The sequence below is a fragment of the Elaeis guineensis genome, chromosome 2 (assembly GCF_000442705.2).
Source record: "Elaeis guineensis isolate ETL-2024a chromosome 2, EG11, whole genome shotgun sequence".
In the NCBI taxonomy this organism is placed as follows: Eukaryota; Viridiplantae; Streptophyta; class Magnoliopsida; order Arecales; family Arecaceae; genus Elaeis; species Elaeis guineensis.
In genome coordinates, this window is record NC_025994.2 from 109,165,063 (window position 1) to 109,185,016 (window position 19,954).

Below are 19,954 nucleotides of genomic sequence, written 5' to 3' on the forward strand. Positions count from 1 at the left end.
TATATATAAGGAAACAGTTAACGTGTACACCTGAAAATACAGCAGTCTGTTAAAAAAGGAAAATAACTTGCTGATTTCTTCATAGGTTGGGTCCTTGTTCTGAGAAATTGTCTCTGTGTAACAAGTTTTATTAAGTAAAACTGTGATTCTTGATGATGTAGGAATGAAGGAGAACTTCTGAAGTGGATGTAAATATCCTATACAACCACATCATACTACCAAATTTATCACAATCAAAGATAGCTAAAGCCCTCTCCCGGGTGGATTTTTGAGGGGTGGGGGTGGGGGGGAATACCAAGAACAAACAGAGCCTACATGTTTTATAATGGATCATACACCAGGAATACTAAATCTTGAACATTTGTTGATTATAATTGTTTTTTTCAGGACTGTTATCCAAACAATTGGATAGTCCACAAACGAGTCTTGATAGATAGCAAAACTCATATTTTCAATGTATTCGTGGGATTTGTGGATCATGCATCCTCTTAATTAAGTGATGCTTTTCTTTTCAAAACACAAAACCTGATCAGAGAAATAACCCTGGATTCTTTAACTCCTATACGCACTTTCCTCAACACTTTGTGGAACTATCGCCAGCCTAGGTAGTCATTTTTCCAGAATATTGTTCGTTGGCAGATGGAAGTCTTCCAAACAAGAGAAACCTCTTGTCAGAACCCCCTTACCCACCAGACAAGCACACAGGCAAGTGCGCCTTCTTTGCCATGCATGGTTCTTTTGAGACCTATCCACTAAACCGCCTTCCTGGCTACCTCTTTTGTGCATTGTATCATTTCAACTAACATGACACGTAACAATACATTTAACATTAGACTGCTACAATGACAATCACATAAAAGGAAATAACAATCATTCTTAAAACACATGATATCATGAAAATAAACCAAAATACCCTTCCTTTCCAATGCTCTCTACCCCTCATGCTGATGACTGCATGAGGGCCTTTCATGATGATCTCAAGGCTGGTGATAATGATTCTATCATTAGTTAAGCTTTTGTTGGTTATGGATCACTTTTCACCTCTTATCTAAAAAAAAAATCTCAACCAAGACTCTTTAACTTCGATCTAACATTAGGTCATTCTCCTCTTTACCTCGTCCTTTCATCTAGATGTCACATTCTTAGATGATTTATGTGGTAGTTCCTTTTTAACCAGATTACAGTTAAGGTCAGCAACATGTAAATTCTATTCCTATCTAAGTGATTTGCTAGAATTCGTTTTGTATGCTTAAAAACAATTACCCTTTCTGAAAATCTAAAGCCTTAATTTAGCAAAACCATCAGTCTTCCTACGTCATCGGGCTTCTTGGTTATGGTTCATAGGTTTTCTAGCAAGGCACCTGATTCATAGTTTTATAGATCTTATCTATTTGCAAAAGTTATCGATTAGTTTTCTTTGATCCTTTAAGATGGAAGCTTTCCTTGAATATCCCATCTGCTTGAGATGTGTGCTTAACTTCCTGAGATATGAAAAATGAGGCATGCATTTACTCTATTAACTGCTGTGATCTGTCATTTTCCATATCAAATCTTTTTTTTTGAAGCAACAGTTTTTTTAAGGCCTCGACTTACTCTTGGACAACTTCCAGTTTCTGTTTGTAATTTTGTATTCTCTTCTTTGGCATGAAATGTTTTTACTGTCAAAAGTAGCCATATCTGAAAAATCGAGATGTGGGTGTATCCATAATGCTTTGAAACAGCCATGATGCTTATGTAGTTTATTTTTTTTACAAATGGAGAATGGACACTGCTGTTCTGTACTTTCCAAACATTGAGCCATTAAGTATCTAGCACAAGTGATGTCTACATTCCCCAAATATGGGAAAGTGGCATCCACCATAACAAGCATTATCTCTATGCACTACTATAGAGATGCTGAACCAGCATGATCCTAGGGCTCAGCAATGGCAGCGTATTCCTTGATTGGGCAATTCATGTAAACTGTTGTATTAACTGTTATGCTGCTAATGTGAACTTATATATATGTGCTCTGATTAATGGTTCGAAGGGGTCGGAAGAATCACAACCGCACACATTTGTACACCAATATCACTTGACTGAGAGATTGTCAGCAAACTCAGCATGAGTCATGATCAGACTGGATCCGGTTGCTTGTTGGTTTCCCAGTTTGCAGGCAAAAAATTGGAGGAACCGTCGGGGTGTACAGTTCCCCGTACACCTGCCAGCAGAAAGGTTCATACATGTGGTACTGTTCTTGCAGTGGTTCGAGCTCTACCTCAGTTAGGCTAATGTCTGAACAAGGCATGCTGTCACTGCATGCAAAATGGACTGGTTTCACCGTGAATGTCCCTTTGATGTTCTCATATGCAATGCTTGACAGTGCCACTGCTGCTGTCTGGTTCTTGCAAGACCTTCTGTCACAATAAAATTGGTCGATAATTATAGGTGTTTGAACCTCTGAGACTTTAATGTTTGCGAATCTTATGCTTTGAACAGAGCCTGAGCCGCCCTGCAGTTAGAATGTTATGGAAACAATTTAGTCTTTAGCAAGTAACATTTCCAGGTAGCTTAAAGACTTGAAGGATATCCTATGTCTTGTACAACAGCCTTGGTAAAAGGAAAAAATTCTCAATGGGATTCTTGATGCTATATCATTAAGAAATCTTGGAAGGAGAGAACTAGTCTTGTTTCACAAGTACTCTGGTATGTAGGGGGAATTTGATGAGGTTGTTAAATGGATGGAGTCTGTTCTGGAGGTGAGAAGTTTGTTACCTGCCAGGTCTTGATTCGGACACCAGTCATCGTGTTATGCATGTTGACATCCCTTACTGTTATATTGGAGACGCATGCTTTGGTGTTGTCCTTCCCAAGTCCGCCTATGCTAATCCCATGGCCTGGTCCACAGTTCACATTGTGTATGTATACATTTGAGCATCCTGTTTGGATGGAGATGCAGTCATCACCTGTATGACACAAGCCAAAACTCTAATGTCAGCAAACATATGGGATTTTCACACTTGTTTGACCACTGCAGTATGTGTTGTGTTATACAGTGGATCTATACAAGGAAAGGTAATTTTGTTGCCTTTTTTTTTTTTAAATGTTGGAGTCCTTTTTTTTTTCCCCTCTTGTTATTTCCTTTCCTTGTTGTAGGTGAGGAACAGAAACAATCTTTGATGATGTTTTATGCCTCGTTTCAATCTCAAGGGAGTGTAGCAGATCCATCTCTACTTGGTAAAGGTACGTCTAGTCTTGTTTGTGCATGAAGCACGGCTGCCAAATGGGAGGACGCAAGACAGCCTAAAGAATCTTCAGAATTCTTATTTTTAATGCAGGAGGGGAAGCTAAAGATGGCCCAAGTGGAACTTGTGAGGCTGATTCCTCTTGGTCCTCCTTTTCTTTCTTTCTCACCCTCCCTTGGGCAGTGAGGGACCTATTTCAGTCTATTGTAGGCCCCTATACAACTATTCTCGGTACAAATGAACAATAAAAATTTTGCTGGCAGTAAATGGTGGTCAACGGTTGCCTGCATGATCTTTGAAATTGTGATACGGTGAGAACTTTTTACCAGGTAATGGAATTACCACAACCCAAGTCGGTGTGATGGATGGATACATCTATGGAATTCTGGAGATGTATTCCGTCTGTGTTGGGGCTGTCGCCAGGGGAAGAGATGGTCATGTTGAAGACTTGAACTGCTTCACAGTAATCAAATTTAAGGTGGCACTGTGGGCTATTCTGTATCGTTATGCCCGTGACTGTTACATTGTAACTTCCATAAAACCTCAGAGCCTGCAACAAAATGGAAAAAGTGCACAACGCAGTGTTATTCATTCTCACAGGAAACATTGTTTATTGTTCTGGAAAAAAGAAAGAAGCTGCCCAGAAAAGAATTCTTACTGTTGGTTTGATCTGTGGCATTTTTGCACTGAGCCTAGCATTAATCTGTAACAAATAAATGCAGTTAAATATTTTCAGGTCAGTATTCAAAGTATGATTCTTTACGTCCCAGTCATTAATCTGAGAAATGAGTCTAGAACATCAAGTGGAAATTGGAACTGGGGAAGCCCATATGTCTGATACAATTTACACAGTATTCTGCCGGCAGATTTGGATGCTTAAAGTGAAAGATGGAGTTCGATAATTGTTTTTCTGTTTTCTTTTTATTTTTTTTAAAGGTTAATTAAATTAGTGGCTGTTACAAATGGCCATTCTAATGATTTTGGAGGGAGGCTCTTTGGTTATAAATATCAATAACGGGTATGAAGATATCGGCTGCTATTTGACAATTGTTCCATTATAACAGCCATTATGTAATGAGAAAATAATGGCCGTTATTCACCATTTGCTTCCTTTTCACTTATTAAAAATATATTTACAATCAAATTTGTGTGACGGCTGGAAAAATTATTTTTTTATTCAGTTAAGAGTCGATTATTTTTAACTCAGTCAATGGAGATTTGGACAGACGGCAGCCTTATCTTTCCTTTATTGACTATCTTTTTTATCATAATGGCACAGAACAGTCATTGTAACATTTTTTTTTTCTGTCAAAAAATTCTCATTTCGTGCAAGTTTTTGACAAATAACAGCTGTTATAACCATAATAATGGTCAGTAACGTTTTCAGTGGGTTTTTATCACATGAATTACTGTGGTATTAAGACCTTGCAACCAAGCGCATGGAAGAAGGAATATGATGCTTACGGGATCGACATCAGATTCGGAGCCTGTCCACCAGATGCTGCCTCGCCCTTCTATTGTGCCGCTGCCTTGGATGGTTATTCCTCTGAGCTTGGTAAACTCAAGCCACTGCAGCAGGCCTGAACCCCAAGCTGTGGAGCTTGTAGGAGCAATGATCGTCCCATCCAACTGCAAGAGAGACCGCATTGTTATTCATGTTGGTGTCTCTCGCATTATACTCACTCTCGGACAAGCATGCTAATGTTTGTTTCACTTATTTTGATATGATTTTAATCTTGTTATAGATTACTGCCGGTTAGGACTCATTTAGTACATTGAAAAAAGTTCTTTGAATGGAATATTTTTCCTAAGAAACTTATGTTGGTATATTATATTTAAGAAAATAACTTTTACATATTTGGTTAACTATGAAAAAATAACATATTATAGAATTGCTCATATCTGATTGGATCTCTACTTTGTTGGGAAGCTGTATAAAATATCTGTCATGCCCCCAAAGAAAAATACCTTACATCATTTTATCTAAAACCTTAAGGATATATTTGGACTTTCCAATGTCCTACGTAACTTTTTCTTTCATATTTTATATGAAAATCTTATTCTTATAAAAATACTACATTATATGACCTCTCTTTTTTAAAAACTCCAATCAAACATAAAATGTCTCTATTTTTTTATGGGCCATACTTTCCTCCCTCGGCTTCCCGCCACCTAAACCAAAGAGGTCCTTGGTGGACGTGTGATGGTTGATATGCCTGTTGTCTGAAATCAATAAGTAACTCTCATGGGGAGTAGAAACTGACTTGGTGTCAGCCGCAAGGCAGTTTAAAACAAGCAGCAAACATGTGTACAAGTGGGTCACTCGGACATGAATCAATCAGAGAGTGAGATCTGGACTATAATTAGACCTGAGTCATGATCTAGACCAAGACCCTACTCATTTAACAACCCTACAAGCAGGAAATAAGGTGTCACAGAGGAGACCCTGGTAACCAAGTATTCTCGAAAAGGCCCACTAAAAAATAGCTGATTTGCAGAAGCATGTTCTTACCTGAAACACAATATTGGGTTGGCAGAAAGGTCCTGAGAATGAGATTGGCCCAACCAGGAATTGAAATTCTGCTGGGACCACCATGGTAGAAGCCTCCACTTTACAAGCAGCAGCCCATGCAGCCTCAAATGCCTGAATTCGATGGGATCAAATTTGCAAACCATTATGAGAATCCAGTATTGCTTGTGCATGCGAAATTAAGATTCATTTCATGATATACGAATAATACCAATTGATTTCAGACATTTCAATTCTGCTTTATAATAGAAAAAAAAAATTGGCCAAAGAACACATCCTTGTCAAATACGTACTTTTCAATAAACATGCAAATAAACGACAAGCTTATCTCATCAAAATTAAATATCGACCTGTTATTTTGAAATTCGGTTTATTAAAAAGAGGTAGAAGCAGAACAGAGGATATGAAATATTATGACAGCTGCCAACTTCTTACAAACAAACAGAGAAGCAAACGAAGAAGCAAGAAATCTCATCCCATTAAAAATGGACGCTAACCTTTTGTCTCAGGGTTGCAGTTGCAACAAGACTATATTTCTATCTTTTTTGAGAAAAAAATAAACAAATATTAATAAATGGTTGACTGGCTCTTGTATGTAAAACCCTGCTGATTTACACATGGATTTATGAAAAGGGAAAGAAGAAGAACAAGATGATGATGATGATAAACACCAAACCTCAAAACATCTGGGGCTGCAAATACCCATTGCCGCTATCCAGAGAAATATAAAGCTAAAGGAATACTGACTAGAATTTTGTGAAAATGCCAAGTAAACAGAAAAATGCTGGTTGGTTATTTCGCATTTTTATGGCCTTGGCCCCAACTAATAGTCACCGAAAGAAACCAAGATCTCCAAAGTTATAGAATGCTGAGTTAATTCCAAAGAAGAAGTTAGATAAGATAATGTCAGCCACCTTAGTGTCATCACTGACTCCATCACCCTTTGCTCCAAAATCAAGCACATTAAACATCACTGCTTGCGTCGCAACTGGACATCCTTCGCCTGGACCGAGTTTTGGGCTTGGTTTCGGACTCGACTGGCCTCCGCCACCATTGTGGTGACTTCCGCCGATCTTGCCCTTTCCTTTCTTCTGTGCCAAGGAGGAAGCTGGAGCTTTCTTTTGCCTCCAATGCTTGCCTCTCCTCCCATCACACACATCAAAAGTGGAGCACAAAACAAGAAAGACAAGAAGAAGAAGCACCCCAAGGCCTTTTAGACTAACGCTACTCATCTTCGTGTTGGTATATGCGCGTCGTGTTGAGATGAGTGTGACGGACGGGAAAGAAACAGAGAGGGCGAGGAAGTGAATGGTGAGAAGAGAGAGGAGGGAATGGTGGGTTTAAATAGCCACAGCCTCTGACCCACTGCCCACATAGGCAACAACTTGGACCCTCGATGATTCATTGAAGGAAAAAAAAAAAAAGGGGGGGGGATAATTGCCAGGGAATTTAAATGTCCACTCCCATTCCTATGCTGCCTCACTTTTCCTTTTGTTATCACGCAAGTTCATTCTTTATGGACCCTTTACATAACTTTTTGTGACAATTGGATGGAGTAGTTTATTCCCTTGCTGCCACTTGTGCAAGAGGTCTTCAATCTCTTATATAATATTATCCAACCAAAACAAGCCAAAATCATTCAATTTTCAGTAAAACTATGAAAAGAATTGAGTTATTAATATAAAAGAGAAACACCTTTCTAACTTTGCTGAACTATCACATATACTCTGAAATTGAGGTTATGGTGCAACTAGGCAACATTTTGGCATTCCTCCATGAATTACAGCCTCTATTTTTTCTCAAAAAAAAAAAAAAAAAAAATCAGCAACATTCATATTAATTGGAACCCATACAAAGATAACTAGCTGCAATCCATAGAAGGTCACGTCTAAACATGCTTCCACATTCTCAACCCTAATCGTTATATGAAATCATGTGTTTAAATTCTAGGCATTAATTTCTCACACAAATGATGTCATGGTGCTGTTCTTTTATTCTGAAGAGTAATATTATTAGATTAATTCGTGTGCACAAGTCTCTACAGGTCGCCATTTAGTTTTATTTCCTAATCTCCTTTTTCTTTGCAGCTCCTGTTGTTGGAAAGGCCAAAGGAGGACACGTGAGTGGGTGTTTGGGCCATGGGATATCTTAGAGGGCACAGATTATAACAGCTCCTCCTGATCACATGCAACGGTCACGGGCGCGAGTATCGTACTGTCTCCCCCCGGCAACTGCCAGAAAGGGAGGGGAGAGGGGCCCAACTGGATCGCCTTTCATGCCTCCAACCACCGTACAATTAGAGCTCCCAACCCAATTCTTCAATCAATATGAGGACAAGGTTTGGTGAAGAGGAATGAGAAGGCTCTCCCAAAGAGGATAAAGCGCCAAGCTAGCTTGATTCCATTTAGAGTACTAAGTTAATTGGGGAGGCTTCGTTAATTGTGGGTTCTTGTTTTATCCTTCATCATCAATGAAAGAGAGGGCTATCATACCCAAAAAAAAAAGAAAAAAAATGAAAGAGAGGGCTGGAGTAGAAGGGATAGGCATTTCAAATGTTTTCTGTAGGAAACATAAAAAATGATACCCTCATTCATCTTTTGACTGAGATCAATCATAATTATAATCATCCAGCCTTTTTACAACTAGTTGAATTGAATTTTGTGGATTCTCTGAAAGTAAGAAACAATTGAAGATAGGAGCCTATATTTAGTCCTACAACTTTATCAATCTCACGATAATAAAAATAATAAAAAGTTAGTATCAACTCTGTTGATTTCTCCTCTTCCCTAACTCTTGAGGATAACCTTAACATGTATCATATTTAGTCTTATGAAAAAATCAAACTAATGAGCATATTCATTTAAGTTGTTAGCCATGAGCCAAATTATAAGGACCTTAATTTATATGTATATGCTATGAGCATCTGCAATACTACTTATTCATCACAAAATATGCCTAGAGCTAAACGCGAACATGACAAAATATATCAATTATGTGGAATATTTATCAACAGCATCATTTTTTTTTGTTTTGTTAGAAAAGGAGGAAATATTTTTATATCCAAATTCGTGGATATATATATATATATATATATATATATAGAGAGAGAGAGAGAGAGAGAGAGAGCAATCGAGGTGCCAACCTATGGTGTGAAGGATGTCATGATATCTTAGCAACTTGAAAAACTAATGCTAATAATATTGGATATAATTTCACGTCAGCTAAATCCACCGTATCCACAGGATCCCAGCGTTTGCGATAGTGGGGCCCAATTTAAAATAGTGAAATTTTTTTTTTTAAAGCCCATCCCAATCATTGTACAGCCATCAGAAGGTGATCAGATCGTGCATGATGTGAATGTCATAACGATCAAGCCCTTGGCATTTTCCATTTCAGGTTCGTATTCTGGTTACCCCCTGTGTCCCGTTACTTGGCCGCATGGCAGAGTCCTGATGTTAGATTGCAGGCGACGAAGAGGTGCAGGTGCCCTGGTTTTGGACACCCATAGATTAAACATTGAAGCGGTTTTGTTTTGTCTCGAAATCTAAACATACATACATATATATATATATATATATATATATATATATATATATATATATATATATATTCTGGATGAGGCAAGGATTTGACACAATTCAGTTCCATCCAAGCCAAGGCTTCTGTTTTTTTGGTTTGTTCATTATTAGACTTGTGGATGCTCTGTAGATTTCTTTGAAGCTGCAGGAAGCAAAAAATTTTCTAATTGATTAATCTGATTTCCTTTCAAAAAAAATATTTAAATAATTTTTATTACCATAAAATTTTGGAGAGATGCTGATGTAGCTGGAGCTGAAGAATCTAAAATCCACATTTGCTGGAGGTATTTCGATGGAGAATCTTTCGATGCTTAAATGAGTTGAAGCTTTGAGAATAGAAAGAAAAAAAAAAAGAAAGGATGTGGAAGAACAGAATGCTTCTCCTAGTTCTTCTTCTAATTTAACTTGCTTATTTTGGGATTTTCTTCGTACCTCTTTTATATGGAGGTTAAGCCCATAGACTGTTGGTCAAAATTTGTAAATTTGTAAGATCTGATTCTCTAAACTGTTGGACCACAATCTAATCATTAATGAGAAAAGAACTCCGCCAACTAATCTTTCAATTAAGATTGTTAATCGCAGATATACGTTATAAGTTTCACCCATATAAGCAGTCAAGTAGTAGTCTTTAAGTCCATATCTCGTGCAATTTTATCAAGTCACCTTAAACATGCCCTAAAGAAAATGGCTCATCCAATTGGTGGGTCACCCCCAAAACAACTGCTTATACGAAGAACATTACTGTGACACCTTTTTGTAGGATCGTGGGGTTACCTGAGCTCGGATTCTTTGCGACTGCAGTAGTGTTACCACCATGTTACGAGTACACGGTTAATCTGGCCGATATTTTCATGAGATCCCATGCCCGAACCAACCATGAACATATAATATGAGTGGTAACAACCCATGGGAGTAGGGGATTCGCACTAAGGGTTGTATCGTTTATGGTTTTCCCAAAAAAAACGGAATACATCATACTAGGAACGTTTCAGCTTATAACCTGGACCAGACCATCCATGGGCTTTATGTGATCTCTCTATGGTTGCATGTCATCACCCTCTGCGTGTACTCTACATGTGTATGTAAATGTGTGTTGAGAGAGTGGTGGAAATTACTCTCCCTCAAATTTAGCTCAGAATGGCACCACAATATTCATTTGCCCTTTTAGATTGTTAATAATTTTATTATAATTGTGCAATATATTCTGCATTCATTTGCTCTTTTAGATTGTTAATAATAATTCTTTATATGCTATAAGTTTTGATGGACCAGTTTTATGATCATCATTTGAAAGATTTGATATTAATCAATAAGTTTGAGGACAAAAGCAATCAAACCAAAATCCATAATTTTATACTAATAAACACCATCAGTTTGCAAAATCATAATCAAATCAACTCAGCTGGTTAAACAAGATTTGACATATATAATATCGGTAAAATTCATAAGGAGTGGTAAGAAAGTCAAGGTGGAAATCATCTGCTCCATATACTCCTACTAATTTAGCAAGAAAGACAAAAGTTCTTGTAAGAATAATGCCAGGAGATCACCATATCTAAAAATGCTACTTTCTTGAAGCCTGCATCGAAAATTAGAAACTCATCTTCAAGAACAGTGTTGCGACTTTGAAGCATCCGCAGAAACTAATTTTAACGTGGGTATAAAATTGTTTTTGAAGTCCATCACATCCATGCATGTATGACAATTTTTCTCATGCGAATGTGGTAGTCTCACAGGTACAAGAATGATGATGATGCCATAAAGACTGCGATTCAAATTTGTTATGCAGTGAAACACGATATTAATTTCCACTTGGCAAGATGCGATGCATGATGGATATCGCTTTTGCAAAATGACGATGAAAAGCAAATGGTTATTTGCTCATGGCTCCACTAACAATTTTAGTAGTATCATGTACTAGACGTGAATCTCGAAGTCTTTAATGCATCATATTCTGTTAATTGTTGAAAAATTATGTATGATAAGCGATGTAAATAGTGTGTTTTTTTAAATAGAAAAAAAGAGGAGGTTAATCTCCACCAAGTTTTGAATCATAGCTAAGAATATTGATCCATGGCTCTTTTTCATCTATATAGTTCCACTTTATATATACATTTATATGCATAAAATTTAGCTAAAATCATTGAGTGTGACATATACTAGCTGTGACAAGCAAGCATTGGATCCGTCGGAAAAAATGACGAGGATAAGAGACATGGAAGCCAAAGAAAGAATATTTTAGAAATACCCTAACTAAAAAAAATGGAAACATATATCCATACATGCACGGCAGTATCAAATTTCTTTGAGAAACTGTTTTTTTAAAAAAAAAAAAAAGATGGCAGCAACTAAACTTCCTGACCCTCAATCCTTGCCAAATTACAACTGTTCAATGATAAAATTCATCAAATAGCAGTAGAGCTTCTATTATATTTTTAATAGAGCTCACACAAAAAGAGATTGTACTTATGCAAATGAAAGGTAATTTAAAGTATTAGAAGCCAATACGTGGTTTACCACATATAGGGTGTGATGCTCTTTGGATGAAAAAAATGAGCTATACAATTATAATGCTACCAGTGATAAGGCTGGCTTAGTATCTTAAATTACAATACTTATGATTAATCTCAAAAGATACATTGTAAGCATAACAATTTTATGTAAACCCTTAAAAATCATCCTATCTGTCTAGTTGTTCATAAAAAATTATCAATATGATAGATGGGTTTATCTAATAGAATTCAGGAAATTTTATTTGCAAATAAGCGAAATTCTAGTTCATTGCACCACGCCGGCCCCTTTCCCTTTGAATGGAGGTTGTGGGATTTTTGATTGGTGCTGACCTCCATCAATGCACTCGACATGGACCTCTTCGAAAGAAGGGCCTCAGAGCCGTCTTTTAGTGCTGCAAAGCTCGTGAACCCTACGACCCTCGTGAACTCCACGCATAAAGTAATTAAGGTTTGTTAGAGTTGCTGCTCCCCGTGCCTTGGATTGTTGTTGCATCTGCAAGTGTGAGGCCTACTCTGTTCAAGAAACTATTTGGTTTTGAATTCCAACTCATTGCTGTGAGAAGAAAACAAATTAAGAGAGGGAAAGACTAGAGCTTGATCTTGGATTAGGTGATATAACGAGAGAAAAGTTAAGGTCTTGCTTTTAGGCAGTAGAAAATGTGCCTTTTTCCTCTAGCTGAAGAATTTAAATATGATGTCCTTGGAAGTAAGAGTTCTGGACTTCTGAAAGTAGCTAGGATTCTTGGACATTTGCATATTTGAATTATAACTAAGGGTGGAGACTTTGTCCTTATGATGCAAACTCCAAACTCTAGCTATTTAAGGGGGGGAATTCAATAATTGATGAAGAATCTATGGTGACACTTATTTGGTTGTCTCCTTGGCAAATCATGTATCTAGTATATTGAAGAAACAGGTAATTTATTTGTTAATATGAACGTGTTTCCTAATTATATTTTTATATAAAAGACATATTCTCAAATTAAAATCTTGGTTGAGAGAAACGACATCAATGCTTAGTCATTTTCTTTGATGTATATTTTTGAAACTTCTTTTCTTGGTGAAACAAACAGAATAAAACATGAGAAAAGTGTTTGCCTATTTCTTTCCGCTTTCTAGAAAATAATCTCCTCAATTGTGCCCTTTCTTTTCCTCTCACCTACAAATAAAACGTCATGATAAATTTCTTTGTCAAATTTGGATATCTTTGAGGAACTTTAGTTACGATGTTGGTTATCCCATCTCCAACCCCCGCCAATTATAGTGCCACATTTATGTGAAGATATGTGCAATTAGGGAAGGAAGCACATATTACCTTTAACTAGCTATTAGCGCTTTTGTTTAAAGAGGAATGTTGAAACCATGTCTACTTGGCCTTACACATACCTGAAGAAAAATTCTTTTGCATCTCTATGGACTTGTTTTCCATGCTTTTTGGAGCAAATTATTGCTCAATCAGGCATTGCACTCGGTACCTCGACAAATGTGAGATAGAACTGAATCATATAAACATTGGTTGAGGCCTTCATGAAAACATAAGTGTCAAGCGTGGGTTGATGCACAAAAAGTTGTTTTTCGAGTTTGAGTTCGTTGGAAGCCATAAATTTTCTGTATCAAGAATCATACAATAGCTCACATGGATCGATGCCTCCTTGCAGTAGAGTGCTGCAATACTCTACCATTGTTTAGCATTAGAGTTGGACAATGATATAGGTGGTATAGATGGTTGTGGTCCAAGGGAAATAAAACGAATCAGCTTAAAAAAAAAAAAAAAAATCATCAAGACCTAGGTAGATTTGCAAGACAATGGAAATAGAAGAAGCATAAAATAATTATTTTTCAGTTGTTTGTAAATAAATAAAAATGGAGCTACACTTAGCAGAATATGTATTAGACGTCGAAACTATAATTAATTAGAAAATATTTTGTGAAATCTAATTTGAAAATTACTCTGTCAACACATGTGAAGCTTTAAATCATCTCCCGTTGGTATCAGGCGTTGTCCAAAAGTGATAAGGGGGCTGGTTCCCTTGTTCTCTGCTAAATTAATATAGTCTCCCTTTAACATGCTACTTGTCACCTGAGGAATAAAAACAAATGGAATCCAACATTAACTTGCTGTCTCATGCCAAAACACCAGACACATAATTAATGAAGGGAAGAAAGAAGAAGAAGAAGAATAGCAGAAGAGTCACGGATCATTCTAGAAATCCCATCTGGGAATAATAAACATAAATTTCTCACCAGCAAACTGGGTGCCTTGGTTGCTTGTACTATCTTGTTATTGTTTGTGGCTGTAGTTTTCTTTCTTTTTCTTCTTTTTTTCTTTTTTTTTGTTATTGTTATTGCTTGTGGCTGTAGTTGCTCATGTGACCCTTTAGTTGGAAGCTCCTGCCTTTATGATGTCTCCTGCCTTGCTCTGAGGTGTCTTATAATTTTGGGGGACAAGGGGGGTTCTCCCCACTGTGTTCTCATTGGGACGCCAATAAGTGGCCTATAATTGCCAGCAATCACGGGCTGCCACAATGGTTAAAAAATGGCCTTTGATCTGGTGTGACCTGTGATCGGGTCTAATAGCTTGACCTGCTGACAGTTTCTGTCTGCAACTGTTCCATTACTGGTGTATCCCCGGCACGTGATTCCTGTGGCATATGATTTGGCTATCCCATGTGTCAGGCTGCTCGGGAAGCCATGTCAGATGGGTCCCATGTAATCTTGACTTCTACCTAGGTGTGGTACACTGTATCACCATGTGATCACCCATTGCTTGTGAGTTTGTGTTATTGCTTAGCTCATATTTTGTTGTTTTGTTTTTTAATATTTTTACTTTTATTGTTGAATAATTTGGAATAGATTGACATTTTGGTAGTCTGATTTTTTTTTTTTAATTTCTTTTTGCTGATTTTGTGAGAGACAAAATTGAAAGAATGATTCACAAAATGACCATGCAAATTATACTAGATTGGATCTTTTCTATATATGGGAGCTTAAGCAGTTTTCGAATTAGAATCTTTGAGCTAGAATGGCAGATCGAGCCAAATATGATTCAGATTGAGAAAGATAGGCATCGATATGGATAAATGATAAATAAAAAATTTATTTATTAAATAAATTAAAAAATATAAATATAAATTTAATTATTTTATTAAATAGATAAACTAGTTCGATTGATAAAAAATTGAAACAAATTAAATGAGTTACATGGTTATGCATTGCCATCTCTTTTTTTTTTCAAGTATTTCATTCGAGTAATCCTTATCTCCAGTGCTTCAAATCATTGTAATCAAGCATTGAGGATGGTGATACGGTGGATCCATATTTGTGAAACAAATAATGGCAATCATGCATTAGACCAAGGTGGAAGAGTTTTTTTGCTTTCTATAAGCTAGTCGCAAGTATGCTCCAACAGTGATGCTTATTTCTGCCACCATTCCATTTATATTTTATACGATACCGGTGCTCAACATGTCGAACTCGAATTGACTGAGTGGAAATGCGGTGATGAGAAGGCGAATCAAGTACCACCTCACCTAAAATGAAATAGACTTGATGATCGCAAATAGTCACCTCACCTGAAAGTCTCCCAAGCTAATGAGGAATGGGTTGTGGAGGCTTTTGGCCCTCAATAAATCCTTTGTCTTTAACAGATCAAGTGGGGGACAAGACAATGGTCGATGGGGACGGCCACTCTTAAGTACATGCAGATGGCCAGAGAGAGTAAATACATGACCATGATTGAATTGAGGCATAGTTTGCTTCAATCAAACAACGGTGAGGCAATTTGGGATTGAGGGCCCGTCCATGCTCCGTAGTGTAGTTTGTAAGAGAAGTGATCCGAATCAACTACTTAGAACATAGTGTTTGACTCGCCCATGTAGTTCTATCTTGTTTGACTTGGACTCTCATGACATTTGGAAGGTTTATGTATCGGCCTTCTTCTGTAACATAATAGTTACGGGGTCAACTGATATATGATTGGAGGGTCAATTGCAAATTTTTCGTTTCTTTTCCTTGGTGAGTGAGTTGTGTCGATTTGACTACGAGTGTCCAATTAATAAACCAGACGTGAGAGAAACAAAAAAAAAATTCCATTCATCCTCTAGTATGTTATCATGTAACTAAATGAGAAAAGCAAGAAAGTGGGAGATGTGCAAAGAAATCCCTTTTCTCTATAAAAAAATAAAATGAAACAAGATTTTTTAGCCTTTATACTTTGATTTTCAAGTGCCATGTTAGCTCGGCAAATTTCTCACTTTCTCGATCCACAATTTTACATTTTTATCATCACAAAATCCCTCATCCTTGAATGTTGCTATAATAAGCATTCACTGCCTCAAGTACATATAAGTGTATGTCTGAGATCAATTTTCATGAAAAGTTCGATTTTCTGGGTATGAGCTTAAAATTAATTGCTTTTCTATGTTTTGTATATTGTTATATAGTTATTATTTCTTTTTACATGTGACGGAGTTGATAACTAACATTGTTCCATAATGCAAAGCCAGTTGCTTTGAACTATAGAATTCATGATTATATCATGGTTTATGCTTGGCAAACACATACTAATGTTGTGATCATTTATGTCTCGTCAAGTTTATATCAGTATATTTAAAATTGACAGTGATGTATATTTGCTTCCTTTTTAATATGATTATTATTTCTTATTTATTAAAATATTTTTTGCTATATTATATTAAACATTTTGTATTGCGATTATTTTTATTCGGGCTATTAAAGTCATATGATAGAGAAAAAAAAGGATGAGGCAATGACTCCAGTCCAGGTTTGGATATAATCCACTGGATCGCATGAAAGATCAAGGTTATAAAATTGAGGAGAGTTGTTCATTTGCATAATATTCCAGGTAGGGTGGTATGGATGGTTTGTTAACCAAGACCAATAGTCAATGCGAAAGCTTTAGTTTAAGGACATATCAGATCAGATCATATCAACCTCAACTTTAAGCTACATTTTAGTGCTAATATACTAGAAGTAATTATCCAAAGGTTTTGAATACTCCATGCCTATCTACTATATCGATCTCTTGACTTTTATTATGCTATTATATTTGATATTATATTTGACAATTTTAGCACAAAATTGATATAGTTGGTCAATTTACTCACTTGGTAATTATTCCCACTATTATAATGCTAGAGTAGATTATGTTATTAATATATTTACCATAGTACAGATTGTCTTTTTTATTTTTATAGCATTTTTTACTATCAATTTGAACTAACTTCATTCAGCTTAGCATAACATAGTGTCATTTATATTTATTTTCAAAAAAAAAAAAAATCTAATTTAGTGGCTGAGTTATTTGCATAGTCATTTGTACAACATTATAATAAGTTAATAATATATTATTCTAATAAATAATAGCCAATATTAGCAATCCTTTTTTTGCTATTGTAACTAAATAAGAAGGGACGGATGGAACAAACTAAAACTATCATAATCACAATTTAAAAAAAAATGCTATAATAGTCTTTTTGGTTAATAATACTTTAGACGGGATATGGTATAATAGAATAAAAAATTATTTTGTATACAACTTGAATTTGGTTAGAGGTAATTCCTTAATCACCTTTTTGACCAAACATAAATTACTTCCAAACTGTCCTAAGTCACCAATATCATCCTTGCTTCCAAAGTCATAGCACCTTCAAAATATCCAACTTGTTTTTAAGGACTCAAGTTGACCTAACCTTCCAAGATATCTGATTCAATCCAATTTATTTCTTAGCACTCAATAGTCAAGTCAACTAATTGACCAAACAATTTATCTTAGTCCATTTTGTCTTGGCTAGACTTGATACGTTATGGCCATTAGAACCTAAATTTAAATTGCCAACCTAATCCATCTTGTGTTGACTCAACTTGTTCTACCCATCCTAACTCAAATTGTCTAACATAATCCAGCGTTAGATTGTTAAGAAGTATAAGAAATGATAAACAAAAAGGAGAAAAAAATAAATGGTATGAAGAGTGAGAATTCAATCTAAAATTACACAAGTGTTTATAACTTTTAATAAAATGGTTGGTTGGTGAACCTTCGTTACATCTTAAAAAGGAAAAATCATGAAAGATTACATACTATCCATTTCTCACTCAATGTTGAATGGCTATAAATTATATGAAAATGAGAGAGAAAATGGTAAGGCGTGTGGAATATTACGGCACAATTGCAAATTAGATACTGTAACATTGAAATATAATAATTTGAACCGTACAAAAAAGTATTATAGTCTAACATGTTAATAAGTCGGTTAGAAATAAGTCAGTTATGGATTGGATCCCGTTGTATGAGCCTTCTAATATTAGAATCCAGTGCGGCTTTCAAATGATGTTCCCGTTTACTGATCCAAATCCAAGTCAAGCAACAAGCCCAACCTAACAGGCGAGCCCACAAACTATGGATTGGGTTGGATCGGTTTCCAGTCGACCAACCAATTTGGTGCTTGCACCTCACAAATAGCCCTGGCCCAAACCTTATGAGTTGGGTCGAGATCAAAATTTTGTAACAGATTGAAATCCATTGGAACAAGGAAAAGGATCCCATGCCAATTGATTATTAGTTGAGAATAAGAAATCGAAACACTTTAATTCTTTTAAAGTTGCTCGTAATAAGGATTATTTTAACCTCGATTGGATCCCATGCCAATGGATTATACCATGCTATTGGAAAGGGATCCCATGCCAATGTTGGCTCACAAATCCTTTTCTTTCAACGTGCCCCTTTATTCCAAGCAATGAGAAATAGAAACCTACCATACAAATGGCTCTGACTGGTCGTAGCTCCCGCTTATTAATTGCCTTATCAATTGGGTCATTGCTTGTTGGGTTGCTTCTAGGCTTTACTATTTGGTTTGGGAGTGTCACCTACCGTACAATTGGGTCTTTTTTTTTTTTGGTTACATAGGGGGCTTGAAGCCCAAAGGAAGAAGAAAAGAAGTACAAGCATAAGCGAGGAAACTGAGTGCCCAACATATCAGCCCTGATAAAAGCAGATACATGATCAGGAAGAGCAGAAGCAGAGAGAAATGTCAAGTTCCTCAAAAGATGAGCTAAGCCATCTGCACGTTGGTTTGGTTGGCCTCTCTAAAGACATGAGAGACAAGAAAGCAATCCAAGTTTGAAGCCCAATGAACAATATCAAGGAGTGAAGGGTGGATTGGCTGGAAAGGCATTGCCACACTACTATGCTTCATGTAGTTGGCAAATCCAAAGAATCACCGTTAGAGAGTCCCCTTCAAGGCAGATCCTTTTGAATCCAAACTGTTGAATGGCAATAGAAAGGCCTTGCCAAGCAGCTTGTGATTCAGCCTCCGGAATAGATATGGCATAGGATTTTGTAGACCCAGCAAAAAGAACAACTCCCATATGGTCTCTGATAAGATAACCCAAGCCAACCGATTTTTTAGACTAAGAAGCATCAAAATTTATTTTCACCAGGGTGGGGCTACGCAAGACACTTAACCTTGAGGAGTATGTTTCTGAGCTCACGGAGCTGCCGATACCCCAGGACTGCCTCACGATGACTTTATTAACCTTCAGAGCTGCGCGACTGTATTCGTCGGTGTGGCACCGAGCTGAATTAAAAATTTTGATAGGATCATGCCGGGTGCCTTGAAAGTGGTGCGCATTTCTTGAGTTCAATATAGTCCATGCAGTATAGCAGATAAGGCTCTTCTAGTAATCCATGTTACCTCGAAGCGAAGTGAACTCAATGATCTGTTGCATAGAATTGAATGGTATCTCTGTCTCATCTCACTCCAAACTGGTGATACTTGGGGACAGGTAAATAAGCAGTGTTCCATGTCTTCAATGTTCCCATCACAAATGCCAGCCTGCTGTTGAATGAGCCCTGTTGAAAGAAGAACAGCTTTACATGGCAAACGGCCCCAGCACACTTTCCACCAGAAGACTTCAACTCTGGGAGCAATTTTTAGGCGCCATATCCAGCTGAAAGTCTGATTTGGATTGATATCATGGTTATTCATATATCAACATACCCATCTTTCACCTTGAGTTTACAATGTGCTGACTTATAGGGATGGGAACGGTCATGATTGTAGCTGCAAACTCCCTTGAAAACAATTGGTT

General features: G+C 36.8%; 2 protein-coding genes across 2 annotated transcripts; one reads left to right on the forward strand and one right to left on the reverse strand.

Moving 5' to 3' along the window:
- Positions 1–292: 292 nt before the first annotated feature.
- On the forward strand, positions 293–4,430 carry LOC105048296 (uncharacterized). Its single transcript, XM_073252644.1, has 3 exons — positions 293–3,054; positions 3,136–3,222; positions 3,318–4,430. The coding sequence occupies exons 1-3, from the start codon at positions 2,985–2,987 to the stop codon at positions 3,470–3,472; spliced, it is 312 nt and encodes a 103-aa protein (XP_073108745.1). The 5' UTR covers positions 293–2,984; the 3' UTR covers positions 3,473–4,430.
- Positions 2,099–7,016, reverse strand: LOC105048303 (polygalacturonase At1g48100). Its single transcript, XM_010927582.4, has 7 exons — positions 6,669–7,016; positions 5,737–5,868; positions 4,689–4,853; positions 3,883–3,927; positions 3,567–3,774; positions 2,755–2,945; positions 2,099–2,491 (listed from the first exon to the last, which is right to left on the reverse strand). Exons 1-7 carry the CDS (start codon positions 6,984–6,986, stop codon positions 2,099–2,101), a joined length of 1,452 nt encoding a protein of 483 aa, XP_010925884.1. The 5' UTR covers positions 6,987–7,016.
- Positions 7,017–19,954: the final 12,938 nt, after the last annotated feature.

Bases quoted from the DNA above. Each gene is read 5' to 3' on its own strand.
- LOC105048296 (XM_073252644.1), top strand. From the start codon at position 2,985: ATGGGATTTTCACACTTGTTTGACCACTGCAGTATGTGTTGTGTTATA. The intron at 3,055-3,135 runs GTAATTTTGTTG...TCCTTGTTGTAG, and splicing joins GTGGATCTATACAAGGAAAG to GTGAGGAACAGAAACAATCT. The intron at 3,223-3,317 runs GTACGTCTAGTC...TTTTTAATGCAG, and splicing joins TCCATCTCTACTTGGTAAAG to GAGGGGAAGCTAAAGATGGC.
- LOC105048303 (XM_010927582.4), bottom strand. From the start codon at position 6,986: ATGAGTAGCGTTAGTCTAAAAGGCCTTGGGGTGCTTCTTCTTCTTGTC. The intron at 3,775-3,882 runs GTAAGAATTCTT...ATTTTGTTGCAG, and splicing joins TGCCACAGATCAAACCAACA to GCTCTGAGGTTTTATGGAAG. The intron at 2,946-3,566 runs GTAATTCCATTA...TGTGTCATACAG, and splicing joins TCACACCGACTTGGGTTGTG to GTGATGACTGCATCTCCATC.